The 27,494-nt window shown below is 42.9% G+C and overlaps 1 protein-coding gene across 3 annotated transcripts in view; it reads right to left on the reverse strand.

Moving 5' to 3' along the window:
* aplp2 (amyloid beta (A4) precursor-like protein 2) overlaps positions 1-27,494 on the reverse strand; it is a 219,861-nt gene that overhangs the window by 12,215 nt on the left and 180,152 nt on the right. For 2 of the 3 annotated variants that reach the window (XM_072592987.1, XM_072592990.1), the window contains 2 exons: positions 20,660-20,695; positions 15,843-15,925 (listed from right to left, as the gene is read on the reverse strand). In XM_072592987.1, the coding sequence (XP_072449088.1) occupies positions 15,843-15,925; positions 20,660-20,695 (119 nt within the window). The remainder of the gene's footprint in view (positions 1-15,842; positions 15,926-20,659; positions 20,696-27,494) is intronic. The other variant, XM_072592988.1, reaches the window with a different exon arrangement.

Genomic DNA, 27,494 nt, shown 5'->3' on the forward strand with positions numbered 1-27,494 from the left:
GTGCACTGAGAATGGGTTTGGAGGTCATGTTGTGGCTGTGCAGGACATGGGTTAGGCCACTTTTGGAATACTATATTCAATTCTGGTCTCCCTACTATAGGGAAGATGCTGTGAAACTTGAAATGGTTCAGAAAAGATTTAGAAGGATGTTGCCAGGTTGGAGGGCTTAAGCTATAGGGAGAGGTTGAATAGGTTGGGGCTATTTTCCCTGCAGCATTGGTGATTGAGGGGTGACCTTATAGAGGTTTATAAAATCACGTGAGACATGGATAGGGGAAATAGACAAGGTCTTTTCCCTGGAGTGGGGGAATCCAGAACTAGTACACAAAAGGTTTAAGGTGAGAATCATAGCATCATACAGTAATGTAGCATGGAAACAGGCCCATTGGGCCCAAACTGGTCCATGTTGATCATGGTGCCCACTCAGTTCGTTCCAATTGCCCGTGTTTGGTCCATATCCCTTTAAAACCCTCCCATCCATATACCTATCTGAATATTTTTAAGATGTTGCTATTGTACCTACCTCAACTTCTTTCTCTGGCAGCCCATTCTATATATGCACCACTCTCTGTGTGAAGAAGTTGCATCTTAGACTCTCAAATTTTTCCCTAAACCCATGCTCTCTAATTTTCAATTCCCCATCCCTCGGAAAAAGACTATATGGATTCATCCGATCTATGCCCCTCAATAAGGTCACCCCTCATTCGCCGACATACCAAGGAATAAAGTCTTATTCTGGCCAACCTCTCTCAATAACTCAGGCCTCCTGGTAACATCCTTGTAAATCTTTTTTGCACTCGTTCCAGTTTATTTATGTCTTTCCTATAACAGGGTGACCAAAACTGTACACAATATTCCAAGTGCAGCCTCACCAACAACTTTTACAGCGGCAACATAACGTCCCAACTCCTATACTCAATGCCTCGACCGATGAAGGCCAGCAGACTAAATGTCTTCTTCACCATCCTGTCTACCAGTGTCGCTGCTTTCAACAAACTATGTACTTGTATTCCACAATACTCTTCAGGACCTTACCATTTACTGTATAAGTCCTACCTTGGTTTAACTTCCAAAGTGCAAACCTCACAGTTATCTCGATTGAATTGCAACTGCCAATCTTCAGTCAACTTCCCCTTCTGATCAAGATCTCTCTGTAATTTTTGATAAGCTTCCTCACTATCAACTATACCTTCTAATTTTGTATCATCTGCAAACTTACTAATCATACCTTGTACATTCATATCCAGATCATTTATGTAAATAACAAATACCATAGGTCCCAGTACCAACCCCTGTGGCCTTCAGTCTGAGAAACAACCATTAACCATCATCTTCTGCTTCCAACCAGAAACAGAAGACAGGTGCAGGAGGTGCAAAAGGGAGACCAGAAACATAGAAGACAGGTGCAGGAGGTGGCCATAAGATAAGAATGCATGGAGTTGCAGGGAATGCACTCACATGGATAGAGGACTGGTTAACCAATAGAAAGGAGAAATTTGGGATAAATGGGTGTTTTTCTAGTTGGAGATCAGCGGTGAGCAGGGTGCCACAGGGGTTGGTGTTGAACCTGCAACTGTTCATTATATATATAAATGAGTTGAATTAGAATTAGAATCACTACACGTGGAAACAGGTCCTTTGGCCCAACAAATCCTCACCGACCCTCCGAAGAGTAACCCACCCACACCTATTCTCCTATGCTATTATCCTATATTTACCCCTGACTAACCTACACATCCCTGAACACTATGGACAATTCAGCATGGCCAATGCACCTAACCTACACACCTTGGGACTGTGGGAGGAAACCAGAGCACTGTAGGAAGCCCACGCAGACAAGGGAGAATGTGCAAACTCCACACAGCCAGTCGCCAGAGAGTGGAATTGAACTAGAGGCCCTGGCGCTGTGAGGCAACAGTGCGAACCACAGCCGCCGTGCTGCCAAGAAGAAGAAACTGAGTGTAACGTAACTACGTTTGCTGATGCCACTAAATTAAGTGGAAAGACAAACAGAGCACAGAGGGCCTGCAGAGAGATTTAGATAGGTTAAGTGAGTGGGCAAAGTCTGGCAGATGGAGTACAATGTTGGCCGATGTGAGGTTATCCATTTTGGAAGTAAAAATTGGAGGTCAGAGTATTATCTAAATGATGAAAGATTGCAGCATGCTGTTGAGCAGAGGGGCGGAGGAATGCTAGCTCATTAATTGCTAAAAATTGATGTGCAAGTGCAACAGGTAATGAGTAAGGCAAATTAAATATTGGCTTTCATTGCTAGAGGGACTGAATTTAAGAGCAGGGAGGTTCTGTTCAATTGTACAGGTGTTCACGAGTATTGTGCACAGTTCTGGTCTTTTGACATATACTGGCTTTGGAGGCGATGCAGAGGAGGTTCACCAGGTTAATTCTGGAAATAAGGGGGTGACCCTATGAAAAGAGGATGAGCCACCTGGGACTGTACGCGCTAGAATTTAGAAGAATGAGAGAGGATCTTCTAAAAACATACAAAATTATGAAAGGGACAGAATAGAATAGGGCAAGTTGCTTCCGCTGGTGGGCAAGTCTAGGACAAGGGGACATGGCCTCAAGATTAGGGGGAGTGGACTTAGGACAGAGATAAGGAGGAACTGCTGTTCCCAGAGAGTAGTGAATCTGTGGAATTCTCTGCCCAAGGAAGCAGCTTCATTAAACATATTCAAGACACAGTCGAACGGGTTTTTGCATGGTAGGGAAATTAGTAATGCAGGTAGGAGGAGTGAGACAATAAATAGATCAGCCATGATCTTAATGAATGGCGGAGCAGGCTCAGCTGGCCAATGGCCTATTCCTGCTTCTATTACTATGATTCAGCCATTTGAGCCTGCTCCGCCATTCATGATGATGGTGGCTGATCGCTCAACTCAGCAGCCTAATCCTGCTTTCTCCCCATAACCTCCCATTCACCCCAAGTGCTATATCTAGCCACCCCTTGAATACATTCAACGTTTTGGCATCATCCAGTTCCTGTGGTAAAGAATTCCACAGGCTCACCACTCTTTGGGTGAAGAAATGTCCCCTCTTCTCCGTCCTAAGTGGTCCAACCCAAATTGTCAGACTGTGACCCTGGTTCTGGACGTATCCACCATTGGGAACATCCTCTCTATCTAATCCTGTTAAAATTTCATAAGTCTCTATGAGATCTCCCTAATTCATTTAAACCCCACTGAAAACAATCCTGACCTAGTCAATCTCCTCATACATTAGCCCCACCATCCCTGGTTAACCTTTGCCGCTCTTCCTGGAGAGAAGCAGCAACCTTGCTCAGAAAAGGAGACCAAAACTGCACACAGTACTTTAGGTGTGGTCTCACCAAAGCCCTTTATGACTGGAACAACACATCTCTGCTCCTGTATTTGAAATATTTCGCAACAAAGGCCAACATGCAAAGAACATAGAACAAGACAGCGCAGAACAGGCCCTTCAGACCTCAACGTTGCGCCAACCTGTGAACCATTTTCAGTTTGTCCCCCTACACTATCCCATCACCATCCATGTGCTTATCCAAGGATTGTTTAAATCTCTCTAACGTGACTGAGTTGACGACATTGGCAGGTAGAACATTCCATGCCCTTACCACACTCTGAGTACAGAACCTGCCTCTAACATCTGTCTTGAATCTATCACCCCTCAATTTGAAGTTATGACCCCTCGTACAAGCTGACTTCATTATCCTAGGAAAAAGGACTTTGTCTCCCTTATCTAATCTTCTGATCATCTTGTATGTCTCTTATTTGGAAAGGCAAGGACAGATTCGGGATAGTCAACATGGCTTTGTGCGTGGGAAATCATATCTCACAAACTTGATTGAGTTTTTTAAAGTAACAAAGATGATTGATGAGGGCAGAGCAGTAGATGTGATCTATATGGACTTCAGTAAGGCATTCGACAAGGTTCCCTATGGGAGACTGGTCAGCAAGGTTAGGTCTCATGGAATACGGGAGAACTAGCCATTTGGATACAGAACTGGCTCAAAGGTCGAAGACAGAGGGTGGTGGTGGAGAGTTGTTTTTCACACTGGAGGCCTGTGACCAGTGGAATGCCACAAGGATCGGTGCTGGGCCCTCTACGTTTTGTCATTTACATAAATGATTTGGATGCGAGCATAAGAGGTACAGTTAATAAGTTTGCAAATGACACCAAAATTGGAGGTGTAGTGGACAGCAAAGAGGGTTACCTCAGATGACAATATGATCTGGACCAGATGGGCCAATGGGCTGAGAAGTGGCAGATGGAGTTCAATTCAGATAAATGTGAAGTGCTGCATTTTGGGAAAGCAAATCTTAGCAGGACTTATACACTCAATGATAAGGTCCTAGGGAGTGTTGCTGAACAAAGAGACCTTGGAGTGCAGGTTCATAGCTCCTTGAAAGTAGAGTCGCAGGTAAATAGGATAGTGAAGAAGGCATCTGGTATGCTTTCCTTTATTGGTCAAGAGTATTGAGTACAGGAGTCGGGAGGTCATGTTGCGGCTATATGGGACATTGGTTAGGCCGATGTTGGAATATTGCGTGCAATTCTGGTCTCCTTCCTATTGGAAAGATATTGTGAAACTTGAAAGGGTTTAAAGAAGATTTACAAGGATGTTGCCAGGTTTGGAGGATCTGAGCTGGAGGGGAGAGGCTGAACAGGCTGGGGCTGTTTTCCCTGGAGCATTGGAGGCTGAGGGGTGACCTTATAGAGGTTTACAAAATTATGAGCGGCATAGATAGGATAAATAGACAAAGTCTTTTCCCTGGGGTCAAGGAGTCCAGAACTAGAGGTCATAGGTTTAGGGTGAGAGGTGAAAGATATAAAAGAGACCTAAGGGGCAACTTTTTCACGCAGAGGGTGGTACGTGTATGGAATGAGCTGCCAGAGGAAGTGGCGGAGGCTGGTACAATTGCAACACTGAAGAGGCATTTGGATGGATAGATGAATAGGAAAGGTTTGTAGGCATATGGGCTGGGTGCTGGCAGGTGGGATTAGATTGGGTTGGGATATCTGGTCGGCATGGATGGATTGGACTGAAGGGTCTGTTTCCATGCTGTACATCGCTATGACTCAAATTCCCTCTTAGCCTTCTTCTTTCCAATGAGAACAGACCCAAGTCTCTCAGCCTCTCCTCATAAGACATTCCCTCCAGCCCAGGCAACATCCTGGAAAATCTCCTTTTCAAATGCTGCCACATCCTTCCCAAAATATAGTGACCAGAACTGTACACAATATTCCAAGTGTGACCGCACTAGCACTTTGTATAATTGTAGCATGATATTGCGGCTCCGGAACTCAATCCCTCTACCAACGAAACCTAACATACCATATGCCTTCTTAACAGCACTATCAACCTGGGTCTCCAAGATCCCTCAGCACATCCACATTACCAAGAATCTTTCCATTGACCCAATACTCTGCCTTCCCAAAGTGCATCACCTCACATTTAGCTGCACTGAACTCCATTTGCCACCTCTCAGCCCAGTACTGCAGTTTAACCAAGTCTCCCTGCAACCTGTATAGCCTTCTACACTGCCTGCTGCACCTGCATACCTACCTTCGAGCGACTGGTGCACAAGGACACCCAGGTCCCACTGCACACACCCCTCATCCAATTTATAGCCATTCAGGTAATAATCTGCCTTCTTGTTTTTGTTTCTGAAGTGAGTAACCTCACATTTATCCAAATTATACAGCATTTGTCATTGATTTGCCCCCTTACCCAACCTGTCCAGATCATGCTGCAGGATCTCTGCACCCTCCCACCCAAAGTGGTACCATCTGCAAATTGTGGGGCAACTTTTCCACACAGAGGGTGGTGTATGTACAGAATGAGCTGCCAGAGGAAGTGGAGGAGTTTGGTACAATTGCAACATTTAAAAGGCATTTGGATGGGTACATGAATAGGAAGGCTTTAGAAGGATATGGGTCAAATGCTGGCAAATGGGACTAAATTAATTTGATATCTGGGCAGCATGGACAAATTGGACTGAAGGGTTTGTTTCCATGTTGCACAACTCTATGACTTTAAGTAAATAACTTGTCCTCAGTTCCATGGGCATCTTGGTTAAAAGTTTATGTGGGATTTTATCAAATGCATTTTGGATATCCATAAAAACAGCATCCACAGATATTCCCTTGTCCATTACCTTAGACACCACTTCAAGAGATTCGTGGAGTTTTGTCAGGCATAACCTACCTGTCATGAATCCTTGCTGGCTCTCCCTGATTAACTGAAAATTTTCAAGATGTTCAGTTACCTCATCCTTGATAATAGACTCCCAACAATTTTCCCACCGTATATGTTAGGCTAATTTGTCCATTTTCCTCTTCTGATCTTCTTATAAAAGCAGAGTAACATGTAAATTTTCCAATCCAGCAGGAACTCCTCAATCCAAAGAACTCTGTACGAATATAATTAGGACATCTACAAAGTCCCCCCCTTCCACTTCCTTTAATACCTTCAGAAGGAAACCATCATGTCCTGGGGATCTGTCACTCTTTAGTATCATTAATTTCCTCATTATCAATGTTCTACTTATGTTAATTTTAAATATTCTGTGTCTAATCCACTATCAACTTCCTCAGAACTTAAGAGTCATAGAGATGTACAGCATGGAAACAGACCCTTCAGTCCAACTCGTCCATGCCGACCAGATATCCCAACCCAATCTAGTCCCATTTGCCAGCACCCAGCCCATATCGCTCTAAACCCTTTCTATTTATATACCCATCAAGATGCCTTTTAAAAGCTGCAATTGTACCAGCCTCCACCACTTCCTCTGGCAGCTCATTCCATACGGCAAGGTACCTTCCTTTTTATTATAAATAACACGGCAAAGTAATTATTCAACATGTCTGCCATTTCCCTGTCGCCTCAATTTTACATATCTCACGGTGGTTCAGTGGTTAGCACTGCTGCCTCACAATGCTAGGAACCCGGGTTTGATTCCCACTTCGGGCGACTGCCCGTATGGAGTTTGCACATACTCCCAGTGTCTGCGTGGGTTTGCTCTGGGTACTGGTTTCCTCCCACAATCCAAAGATGTTCTGGTCAAGTGAATTGGCCATGCTAAATTGCCTGTCGTGTTAGGTGCATTAGTCAGGAGTTAAATATAGGGTAGGGTGGGTTACTTTTTGGAGGGTCTCTGTGGATGTCTTGGGCCAAAGGGCCTAATTACATTAGATCGGATTCCCTACAGTGCAGAAACAGGCCCTTCAGCCCAACAAGTCCACAGAGACCCTCTGAACAGTAACCTACCCAAACCCATTCACCTACTCCCTACGAATGCACCTATCACTATGGGCAATTTAGCATGGCCAATTCACCTGAACCGCACATCTTTGGACTGTGGGAGAAAACCAGAGCACCTGGAGGAAACCCATGCAGAGACTGAGGATTCTGGGTAATCCAAGATGGAGGACGGGAACAATTTCTGGCTGTAAGAGCTGCTCCTTTTTTTGAGGTATTTTAGGTGTTGGAGGTGATTTCCTCAAATTCCAGGAACAGCAATTACTTTTTTTATATGCTGTTGCATTGTTTTGGAACTTTGGAAAAAAAAGTCAAAACAACTGCAGTTTAAAAGGGAGAAGAGCAGACAAAGGAAGTATATGGTGAGGACAGTGCAGGGGGAGGGGGAGGGGGAGGGGGAGGGGGAGGGGGAGGGGGAGGGGGAGGGGGAGGGGGAGGGGGAGGGGGAGGGGGAGGGGGAGGGGGAGGGGGAGGGGGAGGGGGAAAGAAAGAGAACCTGCACAGTTACCGCCTTTGCTGTTTGAATTTGTGTATCGCTGGACATCGGAGTGCATCTGGGAAAATTAACAAACAGTGAAATTCACAACTAATCTTGGAGGAACTATTGGGTGAAGTTCACAACACAGAATCAGATAAGTTAATTGTTGTTTTAAGTCTGTCCAAGAGAAAGGCTGCAGTAGTGAGTATAGTGGATTCTTTCTTGATTATGTTTTCGGAGATAAGTCTCTTGATTAACCTTAAAATATAAGCCATAGCTATTAATTTAACCTCGGGCAGTGTTTGTAGAGAAATAAGACAGTGTTATTTTCTGGGTCTGTAGATTGTGAAGGAGTAAAAATGGCCTTTGCAGTGATATGCACTTCTTGTCAGATGTGGGAGTTTAAAGAGAGTTTAAGGGTTACTGCAGATTATATCTGCCATAAATGCTGTTGGATGCAAATCTCATCAGATCGAGTGGATTGGTTGGAGAGACAGATAGAAGTGATGAGGAATTTGCAACAGCAACAGTATGTGATGGATGGCAGCTATAGGAAGGGGAGAAAAGTCTCAGGTACAGTTACATGGATGGTTAACTCCAGGAAGGGTAAGAAAGGTCAGCACCTAGAGCAGGAGTCTTTTGTGGATATACCCATTTCAAACAGGTATGCTGTTTTGTAAAATGTAGGGGGTGATGGATTCTCAGGGGAACACAGCACGAACAGCCAAGTTTCTGGTATTGAGACTGGCTCTAATGCAACGAGGGGTACATTGGCTTTCAAGAGAGCAATTGTGTTAGGGGATTCTGTAGTCTGAGGTACAGATAGACATTTCTGTGGCCAGCAGAGAAAAAGCAGAATGGTGTGTTGCTTCCCTGGTGCCAGGATCAAGGACGTCTCAGAGAGGGTGCAGATGCAGAATGTTCTCACAGGGGAGAGGGGCCAGGAAGAGATCATTGTCCACATTGGAACCAACGACATAGGAAGGGAAAAGGTTGAGATTCTGAAGGGGGATTACAGAGAGTTAGGCAGAAATTTAAAAAGGAGGTCCTCAAGGATAATAATATCTGGATTACTCCCAGTGCTACGAGCTAGTGAGGGCAGGAATAAGAGGATAGAGCAGATGAATGCATGGCTGAGGAGCTGGTGTATGGGAGAAGGATTCACATTTTTGCATCATTGGAATCTCTTTTGGGGTAGAAGTGATCTGTACAAGGAGGACGGATTACACCTAAATTGGAAGGGGACTAATGCACTGGCAGGGAAATTTGCTAGAGCTGCTTGGGAGGATTAAACTAATAAGGTGGGGGTGGGGGTGGGGGTGGGGGTGGGGGGGGTGGGACCCAGGGAGATAGTGAGGAAAGAGATCGATCTGAGACTGATACAGCTGAGAACAGAAGTGAGTCAAACAGTCAGGGCAGGTAGGGACAAGGTAGGACTAATAAATTAAACTGCATTGATTTCAATGCAAGGGTCCTAACAGGGAAGGCAGATGAACTCAGGGCATGGTTAGGAACATGAGACTGGGATATCAGAGCAATTACGGAAACATGGCTCAGGGATGGGCAGGATTGGCAGCTTAATGTTCCAGGATACCAATGCTACAGGAAGGATAGAAAGGGAGGCAAGAGAGGAGGGGGAGTGGCACTTTTGATAAGGGATAGCATTACAGCTGTACTGAGGGAGGATATTCCCAGAAATACACCCAGGAAAGTTGTTTGGGTGGAACTGAGAAATAAGAAAGGGATGATCACCTTATTGGGATTGTATTATAGACCCCCCAATAGTCAGAGGGAAATTGAGAAACAAACTTGTAAGGAGATCTCAGCTATCTGTAAGAATAATAGGATAGTTATGATAGGGGGTTTTAACTTTCCAAACATCGACTGGGACTGCCATAGTGTTAAAGATTTAGATGGAGAGGAATTTCTTAAGTGTGTACAAGACAATTTTCTGATTCAGTACGTGGATGTACCTACTAGAGAAGATGCAAAATTTGACCTACTCTTGGGAAATAAGGTAGGGCAGGTGACTGAGGTATCATTGGGGGAGCACTTTGGAGTCAGCGACCATAATTCTATTAGTTTTAAAATAGTGATGGAAAAGGATAGACCAGATCTAAAAGTTGAAGTCCTAAATTGGAGAAAGGCCAATTTTGATGGTATTAGGCAAGAACTTTCGAAAGCTGATTGGAGGCAGATGTTCGTAGGTAAAGGGACGGCTGGAAAATGGGAAGCCTTCAGAAATGAGATAACAAGAATCCAGAGAAAGTATATTCTAGTCAGGGTGAAAGGGAATGCTGGATGACTAAAGAAATTGAGGGTTTGGTTAAGAAAAAGAAGGAAGCACATGTCTGGTATAGACAGGATAGATCGAGTGAATCCTCAAGAGTATAAAGAAAGTAGGAGTATACTTAAGAGGGAAATCAGGAGGGCAAAACGGGGACATGAGATAGCTTTGGCAAATAGAATTAAGGAGAATCCAAAGGGTTTTTACAAATATATTAAGGACAAAAGGGTAACTAGGGAGAGAATAGGGCCCCTCAAAGATCAGCAAGGCGGCCTTTGTGTGGAGCCACAGAAAATGGGGGAGATATTAAATGAATATTTTGCATCAGTATTTACTGTGGAAAAGGATATGGAAGATATAGACTGTAGGGAAATAGATGGTGACATCTTGCAAAATGTCCAGATTACAGAGGAGGAAGTGCTGGATGTCTTGAAACGGTTAAAGGTGGATAAATCCCCAGGATCTGATCAGGTGTACCCGAGAACTCAGTGGGAAGCTAGAGAAGTGATTACTGGGCCTCTTGCTGAGATATCTGTATCATCGATAGTCACAGGTGAGGTGCCGGAAGACCGGAAGTTGGCAAACGTGATGCCACTGTTCAAGAAGGGCGGTAAAGACAAGCCAGGGCACAATAGACTGGTGAGCCTGATCTCGGTGGTGGGCAAGTTGTTGGAGGGAATCCTGAAGGACAGAATGTACATGTATTTGGAAAGGCAAGGACTGATTCGGGATAGTCAACATGGCTTTGTGCGTGGGAGTTCATGTCTCACAAACTTGATTGAGTTTTTTGATGAAGTAACAAAGAAGATTGATGAGGGCAGAGCAGTAGATATGATCTATATGGACTTCAGTAAGGCGTTCCTGAAGAAGGGCTTATGCCCGAAACGTCGATTCTCCTGCTCCTCAGATGCTGCCTGGCCTGTGTTTTTCCAGCATCACATTTTTCAACTTTCGTAAGGCGTTTGACAAGGTTCCCCATGGGAGACTGATTAGCAAGGTTAGATCTCATGGAATACAGGGAGAACTAGCCATTTGGATACAAAACTGGCTCAAAGGGCAGAAGGTGGTGGTGGAGGGTTGTTTTTCACACCGGAGGCCTGTGACCAGTGGAGTGCCACAAGGATTGGTGCTGGGCCCGCTACTTTTTGTCATAGAACATAGAACATAGAACAATACAGCACAGAACAGGCCCTTCGGCCCACGATGTTGTGCCGAACTTCTAACCTAGATTAAGCACCCATCCATGTACCTATCCAAATGCCGCTTAAAGGTCACCAATGATTCTGACTCTACCACTCCCACGGGCAGCGCATTCCATGCCCCCACCACTCTCTGGGTAAAGAACCCACCCCTGACATCTCCCCTATACCTTCCACCCTTCACCTTAAATTTATGTCCCCTTGTAACACTCTGTTGTACCCGGGGAAAAAGTCATCTATATAAATAATTTGGATGCCAGCATAAGAGGTACAGTTAGTAAGTTTGCAGATGACACCAAAATTGGAGGTGTAGTGGACAGCGAAGAGGGTTACCTCCGATTACAACAAGGTCTGGACCAGATGGGCCTATGGGCTGAGAAGTGGCAGATGGAGTTCAATTCAGATAAATGCGAGGTGCTGCATTTTGGGAAAGCAAATCTTAGCAGGACTTATACACTTAATGGTAAGGTCCTAGGGAGTGTTGCTGAACAAAGAGATCTTGGAGTGCAGGTTCATAGTTCCTTGAAAGTGGAGTCGCAGGTAGATAGGATAGTGAAAGCGGCATTTGGTATGCTTTCCTTTATTGGTCAGAGTATTGAGTACAGGAGTTGGGAGGTCATGTTGCGGCTGTACAGGACATTGGTTAGGCCACTGTTGGAATATTGCGTGCAATTCTGGTCTCCTTCCTTTTGGAGAGATGTTGTGAAACTTGAAAGGGTTCAGAGAAGATATACAAGGATGTTGCCAGGGTTGGAGGATCTGAGCTACAGGGAGAGGCTGAACAGGCTGGGGCTGTTTTCCCTGGAGCGTCGGAGGCTGAAGGGTGACCTTATAGAGGTTTACAAAATTATGAGCGGCATAGATAGGATAAATAGACAAAGTATGGAATGAGCTGCCAGAGGAAGTGGTGGAGGCTGGTACAATTGCAACATTTAAGAGGCATTTGGATGGATATATGAATTGGAAGGGTTTAGAGGGATATGGGCCAGGTGCTGGCAGGTGGGACTAGGTTGGGTTGGGATATCTGGTCAGCATGGACGGGTTGGACCGAAGGGTCTGTTTCCATGCTGTACATCCCTATGACTCTATGACAGTCGTCCGAGGCTGGAATCTAATCGGGTCCCTGGCGCTGCGAGACAGCAGTGCTAACCACTGAGCCTGTTTCCATACTGTCGGGAATCTAATCTAAAGAAAATTGACAATATCCCCACTTTCATACTTTAATGGGCCAACATTACTCCTGACCACCTACTTTTCATTTATGTAACTATAACATTTCTTATTGGTTTTCATTTTCCTTTCATCAACCCTTTCAGTTGTCCTACACAAAATGTTTTGTGGTGCTTTGCTGATCTTCGTATCTTTACCATTCAGCAGGATCTGCGCTATGTTTTTGGATGCTTTTCTTTTAGTTTTATGCTGTCCTTTGACCCAAGTTATCCATGACTTAATTTTTTTCTCAGTGTATGAAATGGTTTTGCATTGTATTAAGTGTTTTTTTAAACATCTGTGTTCTTCAGTTGTTTTACCCAATAACAGATTTTCCCAGTTTACAGTGGACAGTGTCAGTCTCATCTCATTAAAGAGAGCCTTACCTAAATCCAAATTTCTGGCTGCCGATACATCCTTGTCATTTTCAAATGCTACACTGAACTCGAGCATGTTATGATCAGTATTTGATAATGGTTTGTGCACAATTAGGTTACTATTTAAATCCATCTTTTTCCTCATTCCTAAATCCAATATTGCTTGTCTCCTTGTTGTATCAAGGACACATTGCTGTAGGAACCTATTCCCCCTCCTCTTCATTTACTCATTTTAATTCCATGTGACCACCCAAGCCAGTTCAAGGTGTGCTTTCAGCTTGGCATCAGGCAGGCAACACACCATGCAGGACTCTCAATCCTGCTTACAAAGGATGCTATCTTTACCCCTAATTATCAAGTCACCTACCAGTACCACTTTTCTTTTTGCTTTCCTCACTTGAATGGCCTACCGTACCCATTCAACTTCTCTCATCATCTTAATTAAACAATTACATAATCCCATAATCTTTTATACAAGAGAACATAAAAGAGAACATGAGTTTGTAGATCTCATTTCATCCCACTACATAGTTTGAAGTCTACTTCTACATTCCTCACCATTTACTGTTAGAGGTTAACTGTACATATAAAGGCTGACATTTTTCGAGCATTCTGTCTGGAAAACCTACTTTTTATTGCAACTTTGTAACGTTAAAGCTGTCAGTAGTAAGAGACTACATTAGAGAATAGGTGACCTCTGTGAACTTGCAGCTGGAATGCTTTGTTACATGAAATACTCAGAAGTAGACTAACTACATGTTTAACATTGGTAGCAAAGAGAGGAAACAAAGCATGGGTGAGAGTTCCATCGGTGCAACATAGAGGGCCGAAGGGCCTGTACTGCGCTGTATTCTTCTATGTTCTATGTTCTATGAGTTGGGTAGTGGGAGGAGCTTTGGATTTTCCCAAACATTTGGCAGAAATGGTCTTGTGCCTCTAAATGTTTTCGCCCAACACTGACTGTTGAAAAAATGGTTAAATCTTCCAGGTGGGAGTGAACTAGAGTGCAGTGAACACTGAACTACAATGAAGTAATAAAAGAAAAATTAAGCACAAATTAATATTAATATCTATTGGTCTTGCCAGGAAAGCTCAAAAGTCACCTGCATCAATTACAATTGTAAAGCTGACAAGTCTTGTGTTTTGGAACTGCAAAACCTTGGAGATGGTGATGTGACCTGCTTTAAAGTCTGTCTAAAAACAGGCCTGACTGTTAGAGATTAAAAGGAAGCCGAGATTGTTTTGTTGTGAAGGAGTTGCAAAATATTCACATATGGAAAGGAAGGCAGCATATTGAGTGTTTAGACTGAAAGACTTGACAGTCCAAGAAAGGTGGCGAGAGTGTCAGTTGTAAAGATTCATGCTTTAAAACACCCATTTACTTCCAACATAGAACAAAGTGTATCTAAAGAGTCGCTAGTCAGCATTTTCACCAGGATTGAAGGCCAATGTGATTCATGATGACATGTTGCTGGAACTCTTTCCGTAACTGCAGATTTTGAGCAATATAAAATGTTTCTGCAAGTACAAATTCACCCCACAAACTTATATATGCATGTGTGCGGATATGCGTGCGTGGTGGGGTATGAGTATGTGCGAGTGAGTAAGTGTAAAGGGCGCGTAGGTCTGTGAGAAGGTATATGTGTGGGAGTGTATGAGTGGGATAGGAGTGTGCGTGTGTGAGACACACACATACACCCATGCTGATACACTCCCCCACACACACCCACTCTCTCAGACTTGTACCCCTTTACATTCACATACATACTCTCACAAATACTTATCACCCCCCCCTTCTAGCACTCCCATCCACATACACACACACACACATTTGTGAAGTGAATTTGTACTTGCAGAATTACATTTTAATTTTCTCAAAAACTGCACGAATCCCTTTTCATACATAGAATCAGTGAGAACATTGGGGCACAGACAGCTTCACACAAGACACTTCACACCTTCAATGCATTATCTGGGCCAACATGGCACCTATTGTTAAAGTTCACTTGAGAATGTAACTTCAGAAAAGTTCTGGGTTTTACAGATGAAAGAACTGAAACCAACATGGTCATTCTAAAAGATGAGACACTTAACAAACAATCCAGGTCTTTTTCAATATATAACGTCAGTTACATCATACTGTTAACGTTTGCTATAAATTCTGTGTCTTACAATCTTATGCTCCACAACCACCTGACAAAGGAGCAGTGCTCTGAAAGCTAGTGCTTCCAAATAAATCTGTTGGATTATAACTTGGTGTTGGGTGATTTTTAACTAAAATTCCGTATCCATTGCCTTTTGAGGAAGGGAATTCCCAAGATTCAAGTATTCCCCAGCTTGCGCTATAGGAATAATCACCAGCTTGCGCTATAGGAATAATAGAAAATTCAGAAGAAAATTGTCAAGTTAGAAATTACCAGGCTGGGAACAAAAAGAGTAGAAATCCTTGGGAACAAAGAACCTGGAAAAATTGAATGAATACTTAAGAGAGACTGCAAAGTTCAGCAGCAATGTGGGTTTTTTGGATGTCCATTTTTTAAAAAAATCAATCTTTGGCCATGACATGCCGAGGGAGGCCTTCTGTCTCAGAAGTAGGGATGGTATCACTGCACCACAACACCCAAAATTTTCAGTTGTCTGAAGAGGGGAAACTTCTGTTCTGTAAAGCTTATGTAGAGAGCAAAAACAGTGCTGAGTCAAAATGGATTTTAGCCTATTTGTTACACAGCGTCTTAAAATATGAAATGTTGTCATTTAATTCTTCTACGCATCATTGGGAGTTTGAATTTATCTTCTTTAAAGTTACCAGTGTCTAAGGGGAACATAACAATCTACTGACCTTCACATTAATCAGCACATATAATACAAATGCCCTATGTTGTCAGTCTACCGTGTTTAAAGAGCTGAAAAAGGAACACAGGGCAACATGTGTATCTGAATGATACAAATCAAAACATACAACTAAGTCCACTTTCCTGTTAGCAAACAAGACCACACAGACTAGAAGAAAGATTTTCGTAAACACGGTCCATACCACATTTCCATTAACATTGTTCTCGTTGCTACCAATTGCATTCTCATCAGGCATCAGTCCTTCAGGATCAATCATCCCAGAACCTGTTCAGAAAATAGATACTGTTACCATGTGTACACATGAATTGTGAGAAAGATTATGTAGCATTGAACACACAAAAAATTACAAACGTAGCTGCAAAACAGATTCTAACAGGCTGCAGCACATTTCCAAACTAAAATCCAAGATAATGGGAATGAATAATGGGAACCACATCACAGATACGTGGTTGCAGGGGGAGTCAGGACTGGCAGTTAAACATCCAAAGATTTTCAACTTATCGAGAAGACAGGGAGGTCGGCAGAGGGGGCGGGGTTGCCTTGTTAGTTGAGAACAAAATTAAATCTATGGCACTGAATGACATAGCGTCGGATGATGTGGAGTCTGTGTGGGTGGAATTTAGGAACCACAAAGGCAAAAAAACCATAATGGGAGTTATGTACAGACCTCCTAACAGTGGTCAGGACCAGGGGCGCAACATGTACCAGGAAACAGAGAAGGCATGTCAGAAAGGCAAGGTCACAGTGATCATGGGAGACTTCAATATGCAGGTGGACTGGGTAAATAATGTTGCCAGTGGATCCAAAGAAAGGGAATTCATGGAATGCTTACAGGATGGCTTTTTGGAACAGCTTGTCATGGAGCCACAAGGGAGCAGGCTATTCTGGACCTAGTGCTATGTAATGAACCAGACTTTATAAAAAATCTTAAAGTAAGGGAACACTTGGGAAGCAGCGATCATAATATGGTAGAGTTCAGTCTGCAGTTTGAAAGAGAGAAGGCAAAGTCGGATGTAATGGTGTTACAGTTAAATAAAGGTAATTATGAGGGCATGAGAGAGGAACTGATGAAAATAGACTGGAAGCAGAGCATAGCGGGGAAGACAGTAGAGCAAAAATGGCAGGAGTTTGTGGGTATAATTGAGGACACTGTACAGAGGTTCATCCCCAAGAAAAGAGAGATTATCCGGGGAGGGATTAGACAGCCATGGCTGACAAAGGAAGTCAGGAAATGTATTAAAGAAAAAGAGAGATCCTATAAAGTGGCCGAGAGCAGTGGGAAATCGGAAGATTGGGAAGGCTACAAAAACAAACAGAGGATAACAAAGAGAGTAATAAGAAAGGAGAGGATCAAATATGAAGGGAGGCTAGCCAGTAATATTAGAAATGATAGTAAAAGTTTATTTCAATACATAAGAAGCAAACGACAGGAAAAAGTAGACATTTGGCCACTTCAAATTGATGCTGGAAGCCTAGTGATAGGAGATAAGGAAATAGCTGGAGAACGTAATAAGTACTTTTCGTCAATCCTCACAGTGGTAGACATGAGTAATATCCCAACAATTAAACGGAGTTGGGGGCTGAGTTGAGTATGGTTGCCATTACAAATGAGAAAGTGCTAGAAAAGCTAAAAGGTCTTAAAATTGATAAATCTCCTGGCCCCGATGGGCTACATCCTAGAGTTCTGAGGGAGGTGGCTGAGGAAATAGTGGAGGCGTTGGTTGAGATCTTTCAAAAGTCACTGGAGTCAGGGAAAGTCCAGGATGATTGGAAGATCGCTGTTGTAACCCCATTGTTCAAGAAAGGATCAAGACAAAAGATGGAAAATTATAGGCCAATTAGCCTAACCTCGGTTGTTGGTAAAATTCTAGAATCCATCATTAAAGATGAGGTTTCTAAATTCTTAGATTAGAACAAGTCAACATGGATTTAGTAAGGCGAGGTCGGGCCTGACAAACCTGTTGGAATTCTTTGAAGAGGTGACAAGTAGGTTAGACCAGGGAAACCCAGTGGATGTGGTCTATCTAGACTTCCAAAAGGCCTTTGATAAGGTGCCACATGGAAGGCTGCTGAGGAAGGTGTGGGCCCATGGTGTTCGAGGTGAGCTACTGGTATGGATTGAGGATTGGCTGTCTGACAGAGGGCAGAGAGTTAGGACAAAAGGTTATTTTTCGGAATGGCAGCCGGTGACGAGCGGTGTCCCGCAGGGATCAGTGTTGGGGCCGCAGCTGTTCATGTTACATATTAATGATCTAGATGAAGGGACTGGGGGCATTCTAGCGAAGTTTGCCGATGATACGAAGTTAGGTGGACAGGCAGGTAGTACTGAGGAAGTGGGGAGGCTGCAGAAGGATCTAGATAGTTTGGGAGAGTGGTCCAGGAAATGGCTGATGGAATTCAATGTGAGCAAATGCGAGGTCTTGCACTTTGGAAAAAAGAATACAAGCATGGACTACTTTCTAAACGGTGAGCAAATTCATAAAGCCAAAGTACAAAGGGATCTGGGAGTGCTAGTCGAGGATTCTCTAAAGGTAAACATGCAGGTTGAGTCCGTGATTAAGAAAACGAATGCAATGTTGTCATTTATCTCAAGAGGGTTGGAATATAAAAGCACCGTTGTGCTACTGAGACTTTATAAAGCTCTGGTTAGGCTCCATTTGGAGTACTGTGTCCAGTTTTGGTCCCCACACTTCAGGAAGGACATACTGGCACTGGAGCGTGTCCAGTGGGGATTCACACGGATGATCCCTGGAATGGTAGGTCTAACATACGAGGAACGGCTGAGGATCCTGGGATTGTATTCATTGCAGTTTAGAAGATTAAGGGGAGATCTAATAGAAACTTACAAGATAATACATGGCTTGGAAAGGGTGGACGCTAGGAAATTGTTTCCGTTAGGCGAGGAGACTAGGACCTGTGGACACAGCCTTAGAATTAGAGGGGGTCAATTCAGAACAGAAATGCGGAGACATTTCAGCCAGAGTGTGGTGGGCCTGTGAAATTCATTGCCGCAGAGTGCAGTGGAGGCCGGGACGCTAAATGTCTTCAAGGCAGAGATTGATAAATTCTTGATGTCACAAGGAATTAAGGGCTACGGGGAGAATGCGGGTAAGTGGAGTTAAAAAGCCCAGCCATGATTGAATGGCAGAGTGGACTCGATGGGCCGAATGGCCTTACTTCCACTCCTGTGTCTTATGGACATAACCCTCACTTCAGTCATTATCTGTCGCCTTTGGAAACCTGCATTTAAAATAAGCGATGGAGATCTCACTTCAACAGAGCTACCAACAGTAGTTTTAAAAACAATTGGATTCCAATGTCCTTAAGAGACATGTCTGAGCATGATAACTTCAGTGTGGAAATGATACAAACAGTGGGGAATTTCAAATAAAACTAAAAAAGGCTGCCAATGAACAGGTTAGAATCATGAAATAGAATGTCAAGATTTGAGAGCGACTGTAATTATATTACATGTTTTGAGACAATAAATAAATGAAACTTATTTGCATTGGTGGTTAATTGGTAGCAAGTGCAATATAAAGATTACCATTCTCTGGGTTATTAAAGCAGAGAATTGTCTACAAGAGTTCCTGGAACTTTTAATAGGCAGTAAAAAAGGATTTGGACAATGAAAGAAATTTGATTCAGATTCACAATTCAGGCTCAAATCCTGACATATTGGGACCAATGGCCTCTTCCTATGCTCTAAATCTTATTGAAGTCCCTCAAGGTAGTGATAAATCTACAAAGCTTTCTATTTGCCTGATATGAAGCATACTGTCCCCCAAAGGGATGCTGTCGCGGCCTAAGTTATGCCAATATAGACATGTTCACAACTCAAAACAAAAAGGTGCAGTATATGAAGCTTCTATCACGTGCGCAGCCAGGAGTAGCCTCTCCATGGATCACCAGAATTTACAGTTCGCTGAAGCAGAGTCCTCGGGTCATAATAGACCAAATTCTGCAGTATTTTGGAGTACAGCAACCTTCCTATTGAGTGATCAGTCTTTTCCAGTGAGCCCACTTGATTCTACTAGCTATCCGAATCACATTTTTTGTCCTACTCGAATAGTAAGTACAAATTAGGATTAATTAAGACTCTGGCACTGATGGTAATCTTACAATCAAACCAAAAGCACAGACAAGTCTCTGTGCTTATTACAAATCTTGGGCCTGATCAGAATTATCAGCCTCCTGCTCAAGTACTGACTTAATTTTCAGGACTTGCTAAAACAAATGACTGACAGTTTACCAATTCAATAACAGCATCAGGATTCCAAGAGGATTAGAGAAAAGCGGGATATTATAAAGGATGCATGATTTGAGAATTAGGACAGAACACATTGACAACTTTAAAACAGCAGCCAGTTTGGGTTCACACTGCATTTACACTGAAAACAGCCAGTGATTAATGGCTTTTTAACCAAAAGCAATAGGTTATGATGTGATTTGTAAACCTGGCAGTGGCTTTGATCATGGACTGAAAAAGTTAACAACATTTCATCATTAGAGAATACAAACATTCCAGATATATACTTCAAACAAGACACAATATCGAAACATTGTAACAGGATAGCATGCAGATCAGTGCAGTGCCAAAGTGGACCAGAATTACTGATGGTAGTAACAACATTAGTATGAAATGCTAAAATAAAATGAAGAACAACTGCAGATGCTGGAGATCTGAAACAAACAAAAACAGAAATTGCTGGAGAAGCACAGGTGGTCTAGCAGCATATGTGAAGATAAAATATACTTAACCTTTTGAGCTCAGTGACACTTCTTTAGAACTGAGTCTGAAGAAGTCTCACTAGACTCAAAACAGTTACTCTGTGTTCCTCAGATGCTGCCAAACCTGTTGTGTTTTTCCAGCAATTTGTGGTGTTTGCTACATATGATATGCAACGACTGAGGTGGGGAGGGGATCGCAATCAGGACAGATGGCTGAGGAAAAAGCACGGGTCTGTGAAGCGACATCTGGAACAATCTCAAACCAACCTTTCTTAGCTGCTGACCATGAATCCGACACTGTGCCTGGCAGCGTAGAAATTGAGAGAAATCAGATAACGCAAAAATTAAGAAATAATGATCAGGACTGATTTAAATCCCCACTTATATTTGCTAAAATTCACTACTTTACAAAGAGTCCAAATACGCAGTGTGTTAGTGACTTCCTTTTATCAAACACAGTTTGTACCAGATGTAGAGAGACAATGGTAATGTCACTGAACTAGTAGTCCAGGACCCAACCAATGCTTTGGAGACACGGGTTTGAATCTCACAAGAGCAGATCGTGGATTTTTAATTCAATAAATATCTGGAATTAAAAGCTAGCTTTTGATGACCGCATAACCATTGTCATGAACACCCATTTGGCACAGAGGTCTTTTAAATGATAATGTGTATGCCATCCTTACCTCAACAGGCCGACATGAAATTCCAGACCGCTAGCAATTGGGTGAGTTTTAACCACCTATTGAAATAGCCTAGCAAGCCACTCAAATGTATCAAACCAATCCAAAAAAATGAAACTGGACAGACTGAAACAAAGGAATGAAACTGGACAGACCAAAGAACTTTGGATAAGAGACTGGAAATGATGACAACAAAGATAGCCCATATCCTCCTCACTGCCATCTGAGGATTCGTGCCAAAATTGGGTCAGCTATTATACAAGCTATTCAAATAAAAGCCTAACACAGACATTCTGAATCACAGGAATAAGCAATCCCACAGCCAACGGATCAGACATGAATTCTGTAGTCCTGCCAATCCAGTCATTAATGGTGGTGGACAATTAAACAATTAACAGGAGATTGAAGGCTTCACAAATTTCCCCCACTTGCAATGATGTGGAGCCCGCACAAGTGCAAAAGGAAAGACAGAAACATTTACATCCACTTTCAGCCAGAAGTGCCAAGTAGCAGATTCACCTCAGCCCTCTTCCCCAGGTCCCCAGCATTACAAATGCCAGTCTTCAGCCAATTTGATTAATTTGATATCATTTGTTACAATACTATGGCTTTAAGAGGTTATCTTGCCCTGTTTTCTTTTTGCGAAGGGTTTTAAGGCGGACATGGTGAGTTGTCAATCAGACCCACTTTGGTAAACAACTTGACAGGTCCTGGTTTTTTTCTTAGCAGTTGGAATAACAGTAGCAGCCTGAATGGGTGTAGTCAAGCTCCCACAGAACCAGGATTTCAGTTTACTTTTTAAATTTTATTCAGTGACAGTTGTAGTTAGAGTCTTGAAGAAACGGAAGCTGTTTTTTCCCGTCTCTCCATTTCTGAATTGAATTAGAATTAGCCTTTATTGTCATGTGCACTCGAATGAGTGCAGTGAAAAGCTTGTAATGTTGCTATTTTGGCACTATCTTAAGTATTCTGCACCTCGGTATCCTATACCTAAGTATGCGTTACAGACTTGAGAGAATCATAAATGTTCAACATAAGAATAAAGATATTTTCTTTTTAAAACGACACAAATTTTAGTCCTTTTATCAAGGCCATGCCAGCCTTCAGACCACCTGGGCCAAGTCTCTTGAACACACTGGGCTTCAAATCTTCAGGTGTTGCTTCCAGTCCTCAAGGGCCTTGCTGCTCCTGTGGAGGCCTCTGCTCCACTTGTCTCCTGGACTCGCCATCCTCAAGTTAGCCTGGCCTGCGACTCGCCTCTGGGACTGATCATAATCTTCAGTCTCCACCATTTGCCTCCAACAAGTCAAAGTTAAAACAGAGAGAAAAAAAGAGAAAAAGATGCTCCAGCTGGAGCTGCTTCCTCTGCCACCATCTTGAATCCAAGATTCAGTAATACAACTAAATTACAGCCAAAAGCTGGGTGTTCTTTCCTGCATGTGAAACGATCTGTTTTCTGAATGTGCTTTTTGCCCAAGGGTGTGTTTATGGGATGTTGCTCTCAGTAACAGTTAATCAATAATAGCTATTGTATCTATTATTCTGTTAAGTTTTCGAATATAGTATTGGAAAATAAGCCTCATTCCAATTTCTTCTTTTGTTGAATTTTAACTGTAGTGGATGAATAAAGTGTGTTTTGCTTTAAACCTGTTTGTTTGACCAATCGAATTGCATCTGAAATGCAACCTTACATTTACCTTTAAAATAAAGGTAAGGTCTAGATTATCTTCTGAATATTTTGAGGGGGTTTTGTTTGGTCTATAACGCATTAACTGGCTGGATACTATAAAGCCCTGACAAGTTTCTGGGAATACCACTAAAGACTTATGCTCCAGATGAGCTGCACCTCTAGATAAGTTGTTCCAATATAGTTACATGGAGATAGTGAGGACTGCAGATTTTAACACTGGCACTTATCTGAATGTGTAAAACTGCCCAGGTATGTCTTGTCCACAATAGGTAGTACAAATCCAATCTGGCCAATTACAGCATTATCAGCCTACAGTCGATCATCACCATAGTGACGGAAAGAATCATCAACAGTATTATCAAGTAGCAACGAATAACCTACGCACTAATGCTCAGTTTGGGTTCTATCAAAACCACTCAGCTCCTGACTCATTATAGCCTTGGTCTGAATATGGTCAAGAGAGCTAAACTCTGAAGGTAAAACAGAATTGACTGCTCTTCACATCAAGGCAATATTTAACAAAGTGAAGTATCAAGATGCCTATGAAAAACTGGAGTAAATGGAATTAGGTGGAAAGCTCTCTGAAGGTTGGATTCATACCTAGGGCAAAGGAAGGCGGTTGTGATTGCTATAGACCAATCATCGCAGCTCTAGGATATCACTATGGAAGGTCCTCATGATAGTGTACGAGACCGAACCATCTTCAGTGGCTTCATCAACGATATTCACTCCATCATAAGGCCAGAAGAAAGATGTTTACTGATGATTACACAATGGTCAGCATCATTTATGACTCTTCAGACAGTGAAGCAGTCACAGAGGTGTACAGCATGAAAACAGATCCATCAGTTCAACTTGTCCATGCTGACCATATGTCCTAAATGAATCTGGTCCCATTTGCCAGTACTTGACCCATATTCCTCTGAACCCTTCCTATTCTTATAACCATCCAATGTCTTTCAAATGTTGTAACTGTACCAGCCTCAACCACTTCCTCCGGCAGCTCATTACATACATGCAACATCCTTTGCATGAATAAGTTGTCCCTTAGATCCCTTTGAAATCTTTTCCCTCTCACCCTAAACCTACGTCCTCTAGTTCTGGACTCCTCAATCCAGGAAAAAGACCTCGTCTACATACCATATCCATCCCCTCATGATTTTATAAACCTCTAAGGTCACCCCTCAGACTCTGACATTGAAAGGAAAACAATACCAACCTACTCAGCCTCTTCCTATAGCTCAAACCCTCCAACCCTGGCAACATCCTTGTAAATCTTTTCTGAACCCTTTCAGTTTTACAACATCTTCCTGCAAGGTTTGTAGTTCAGGTTTAGGGTATAGGTTTGCTCGCGGAGCTGTAGGTTTGATATCCAGTCATTTCATTACCTGGCTAGGTAACATCATCAGTGGCTACCTCCAAGTGAAGTGAAGCTGTTGTCTCCTGCTTTCTATTTATATCTTTCTCCTGGATGGGGTTCCTGGGGTCTGTGGTGATGTCATTTCCTGTTCGTTTTCTGAGAAGTTGATAGATGGTATCTAGATCTATGTGTTTGTTTATGGCGTTGTGGTTGGAGTGCCAGGCCTCTAGGAATTCTTTGGCATGTCTTTGCTTAGCCTGTCTCAGGATAGATGCGTTGTCCCAGTCAAAATGGTGTTTTTTTTTCATCCGTGTGTCAGGCTACGAGGGAGAGAGGGTCGTGTCTTTTTGTGGCTAGCTGGTGTTTGTGTATCCTGGTGGCTAACTTTCTTCCTGTTTGTCCTATGTAGTGTTTATGGCAGTCCCTGCATGGAATTTTGTAGATGACGTTGGTTTTGTCCATGGGTCTTTTAAGTTTGTTTGTTTTAGTTTGAGAGTGTTGGTGGGTTTGTGTGCGATGAGGCTTCTGAGGGGTCTTAGTAGTCTGGTTGTCATTTCTGAAACTTCTTTGAGGTGGTTAGGGTTCCTGGCTGTGTTTGGTCTGCTTGTCATGGTTTGTTCTTGAGGAATCTGCGGACTGTATTTCTTGAGTATCTGTTCTTCTTGAATACGTTGTATAGGTGGTTCTCCTCTGTTTTCCAAAGTTCGTTTGTGCTGCAGTGGTTAGTGGCTCGTTGGAATAGTGTTCTGATACAGCTTCATTTGTGTGTGTTGGGATGGTTGCTGGTGTAGTTAAGTATTTGGTCAACGTTTGTCGGTTTTCTGTATACGCAGGTTTGTAGTTCTCCGTTGTCCTTTCTTTCAACTGTGACGTCCAAGAATGCGAGTTTGTCGTCGGTTTCTTCCTCCTTGGTGAACTTTATGCCTATGAGGGTGCTGTTGATGATGTTAGATGTCTCTTCTATCTTGTTTCGTTTTGTGGTGACAAAGGTGTCATCTATGTAGCAGTCCCAGATTTTTGGTTTGATGGTTGGTAGGGCTGTTTGTTCTAGTCTTTGCAAAGTAATGCGAGCAAACCTACACCCTAAACATCTTCCTAGAGGAGGGTGACCAGAATTGCACACAATATTCTAAAGTGGCCTAACCAATGTCCTGTACAGCAACAACATGACCTCTTATGTCCGTAAGACTGCAACAAGACTTGAACAACATCCAGGTTTGGACTTGGAGCAACTAAAACTTGTGCCAGGCAATGACCAAAAAAGGGAAACTAACTGTCATCTCATGGTGTTCAATGGCATTACCAACACTGAATAGCCCATCATCAACATTCACTGACCAGTCATATATATAGTGTAGCTACAAAAGCAGGTTACATACTAGGAAGACTGCACAAGCAATTTACCTCCTGACTCTCCAAATTCCACCTACCATCCATAAAGCACAGGTCAGGAGTGCGATGAAATACTGTCCACTTATCTAGATGCAAGCAACTTCAACAACACTCAAGAAGGCTGACAACGGCTCTATGACTCTATAACTCGATAACATCCAGAATAAAGTAGCCAGTTCAACTGGCACACAAACCACCATTCACTCCCTTCACCATGGATGCATAGGGCAGCAACATGTATCATCTACAAGATGCACTGCAGTACCTTACAAACCCTGAGCTCTATCATCTAGAAGGATAAGGGAAGCCGATGCACTATCACCCGAAAGCCTGCATCCTGACTTTGAACTATACTAGTGTTCTGTCAGTTATGCTGCTTCAAAATCCTGGAACTCCCTTTTATAAAATTTCTGTGGGTACACTTATACCAGAGGGACTGCAGTGATGCAATAAGAGATGGGGAATAATTGCTAGCATAGCCAGTAACATCCACACCCCATGAACAAATAAGACCATGACCTTTAGGCTGTTTACAGTTCATCCAGTGAGCCATGCACCACAGAAACCACAGACCATGCTGATCATGGAAATGCTGTGCTGAAAAGTTAACAAATGGTAGGGAAATGCAGATTAATTAAAATTAAGTTTATATTCTGAAAAAGAGAAACGCATGTTTGTCAAAGTAGGCAAGAAGGAAATTAGTTATTACACTGACTGAAGTTGCTTCAAATTGATGTACAAATCCTGAAAGTGAAAGGTACATTATCTACAGTCATTAATTATAAACATAGTGATAAAATATTACTAACTAAACTCCACAAAAATGGAAAATGTTTCTTACAATGAAATATATTGTCAGTTGAAACGTAATCCATTGGAAGTGAAAACCACTATGTCTGGTTCTCAAGAAGCCCTTGAGTATATGGGTCAGTCAAATAGAATATAAAATATCTGACCAGAACTTGAGTTTATAGCACCAGCTTGGCAGTTTCCTTTTAGGTGCTCTCTTGTCCAATGTAGACAGGGTTCCAACAATCTCAACTTGTTTCATTTGGGCCTTAGAAACTGAGAGTTTCAGCCCAATCAACAGAAAATCCAACCTCGAGATCCTGTGGAGCTGGAATATATTGTACCACAATATATATCAATTCTCTCCTATCTAAACAGATTTGCTCTCTAGCATTAAGAACAATTTGTTTGTGTATAGAACGGCAGCTGAAACAGCAATAGGAATAATCAGATGTCATGGGGAAGGCTCAAGCCTCTCCAGTTTGCCTGTTGAGACGACAGAAGAATATGGGATAATCTCAATGCACTGGTTTCTACAATGCTTTGGCACTGGACAGGTTAGAGATATGATTACTTACAGTGTGGAAACAGGCTCTTCGGCTCAACAAGTCCACACCAACCCGCCGAAGCGCAACCCACCCAGACCCATTCCCCTACATTTACCCCTTCACCTAACACTACGGAGAATTCAGCATAGCCAATTCACCTAACCTGCACATCAGTCCCAAATGACTGTGGGACGAAAACGGAGCACCCGGAGGAAACCCACACAGACACGGGGAGAATGTGCAAACTCCACACAGAGAGTTGCCTGAGGCGGGAATTGAACCCGGGTCTCTGGCGCTGTGAGGCAACAGGGCTAACTACTGTACCACTGTGCAGCCCACAGATGCGAGAATAATGTTCTCCATGTTGGGGAAGTCCAGATCTGGGGTCACAGATTAAGAATAAGCAGGTAAGCCATTCAGGACTGAGAGGAGGAAGAATTTCTTCACTCAGACAATTGTGAAACTGTGGAATTCTTCCCCACAGGAAACTGCTGGGGTCAGTTCATTAAATATATTCAAGAACGGGCTGGACATAGCCCTGCAGCTGAAGGGATCAAGGGGTTTGGGGAGAGGGCAGCAATAGGAAACAGATTGTACAATCAGCCATGAATATATTGAGCGGTTGTGCAGGCTCAGAGGG

This window comes from Chiloscyllium punctatum, chromosome 23 (genome assembly GCF_047496795.1).
Source record: "Chiloscyllium punctatum isolate Juve2018m chromosome 23, sChiPun1.3, whole genome shotgun sequence".
Classification (NCBI taxonomy): Eukaryota; Metazoa; Chordata; class Chondrichthyes; order Orectolobiformes; family Hemiscylliidae; genus Chiloscyllium; species Chiloscyllium punctatum.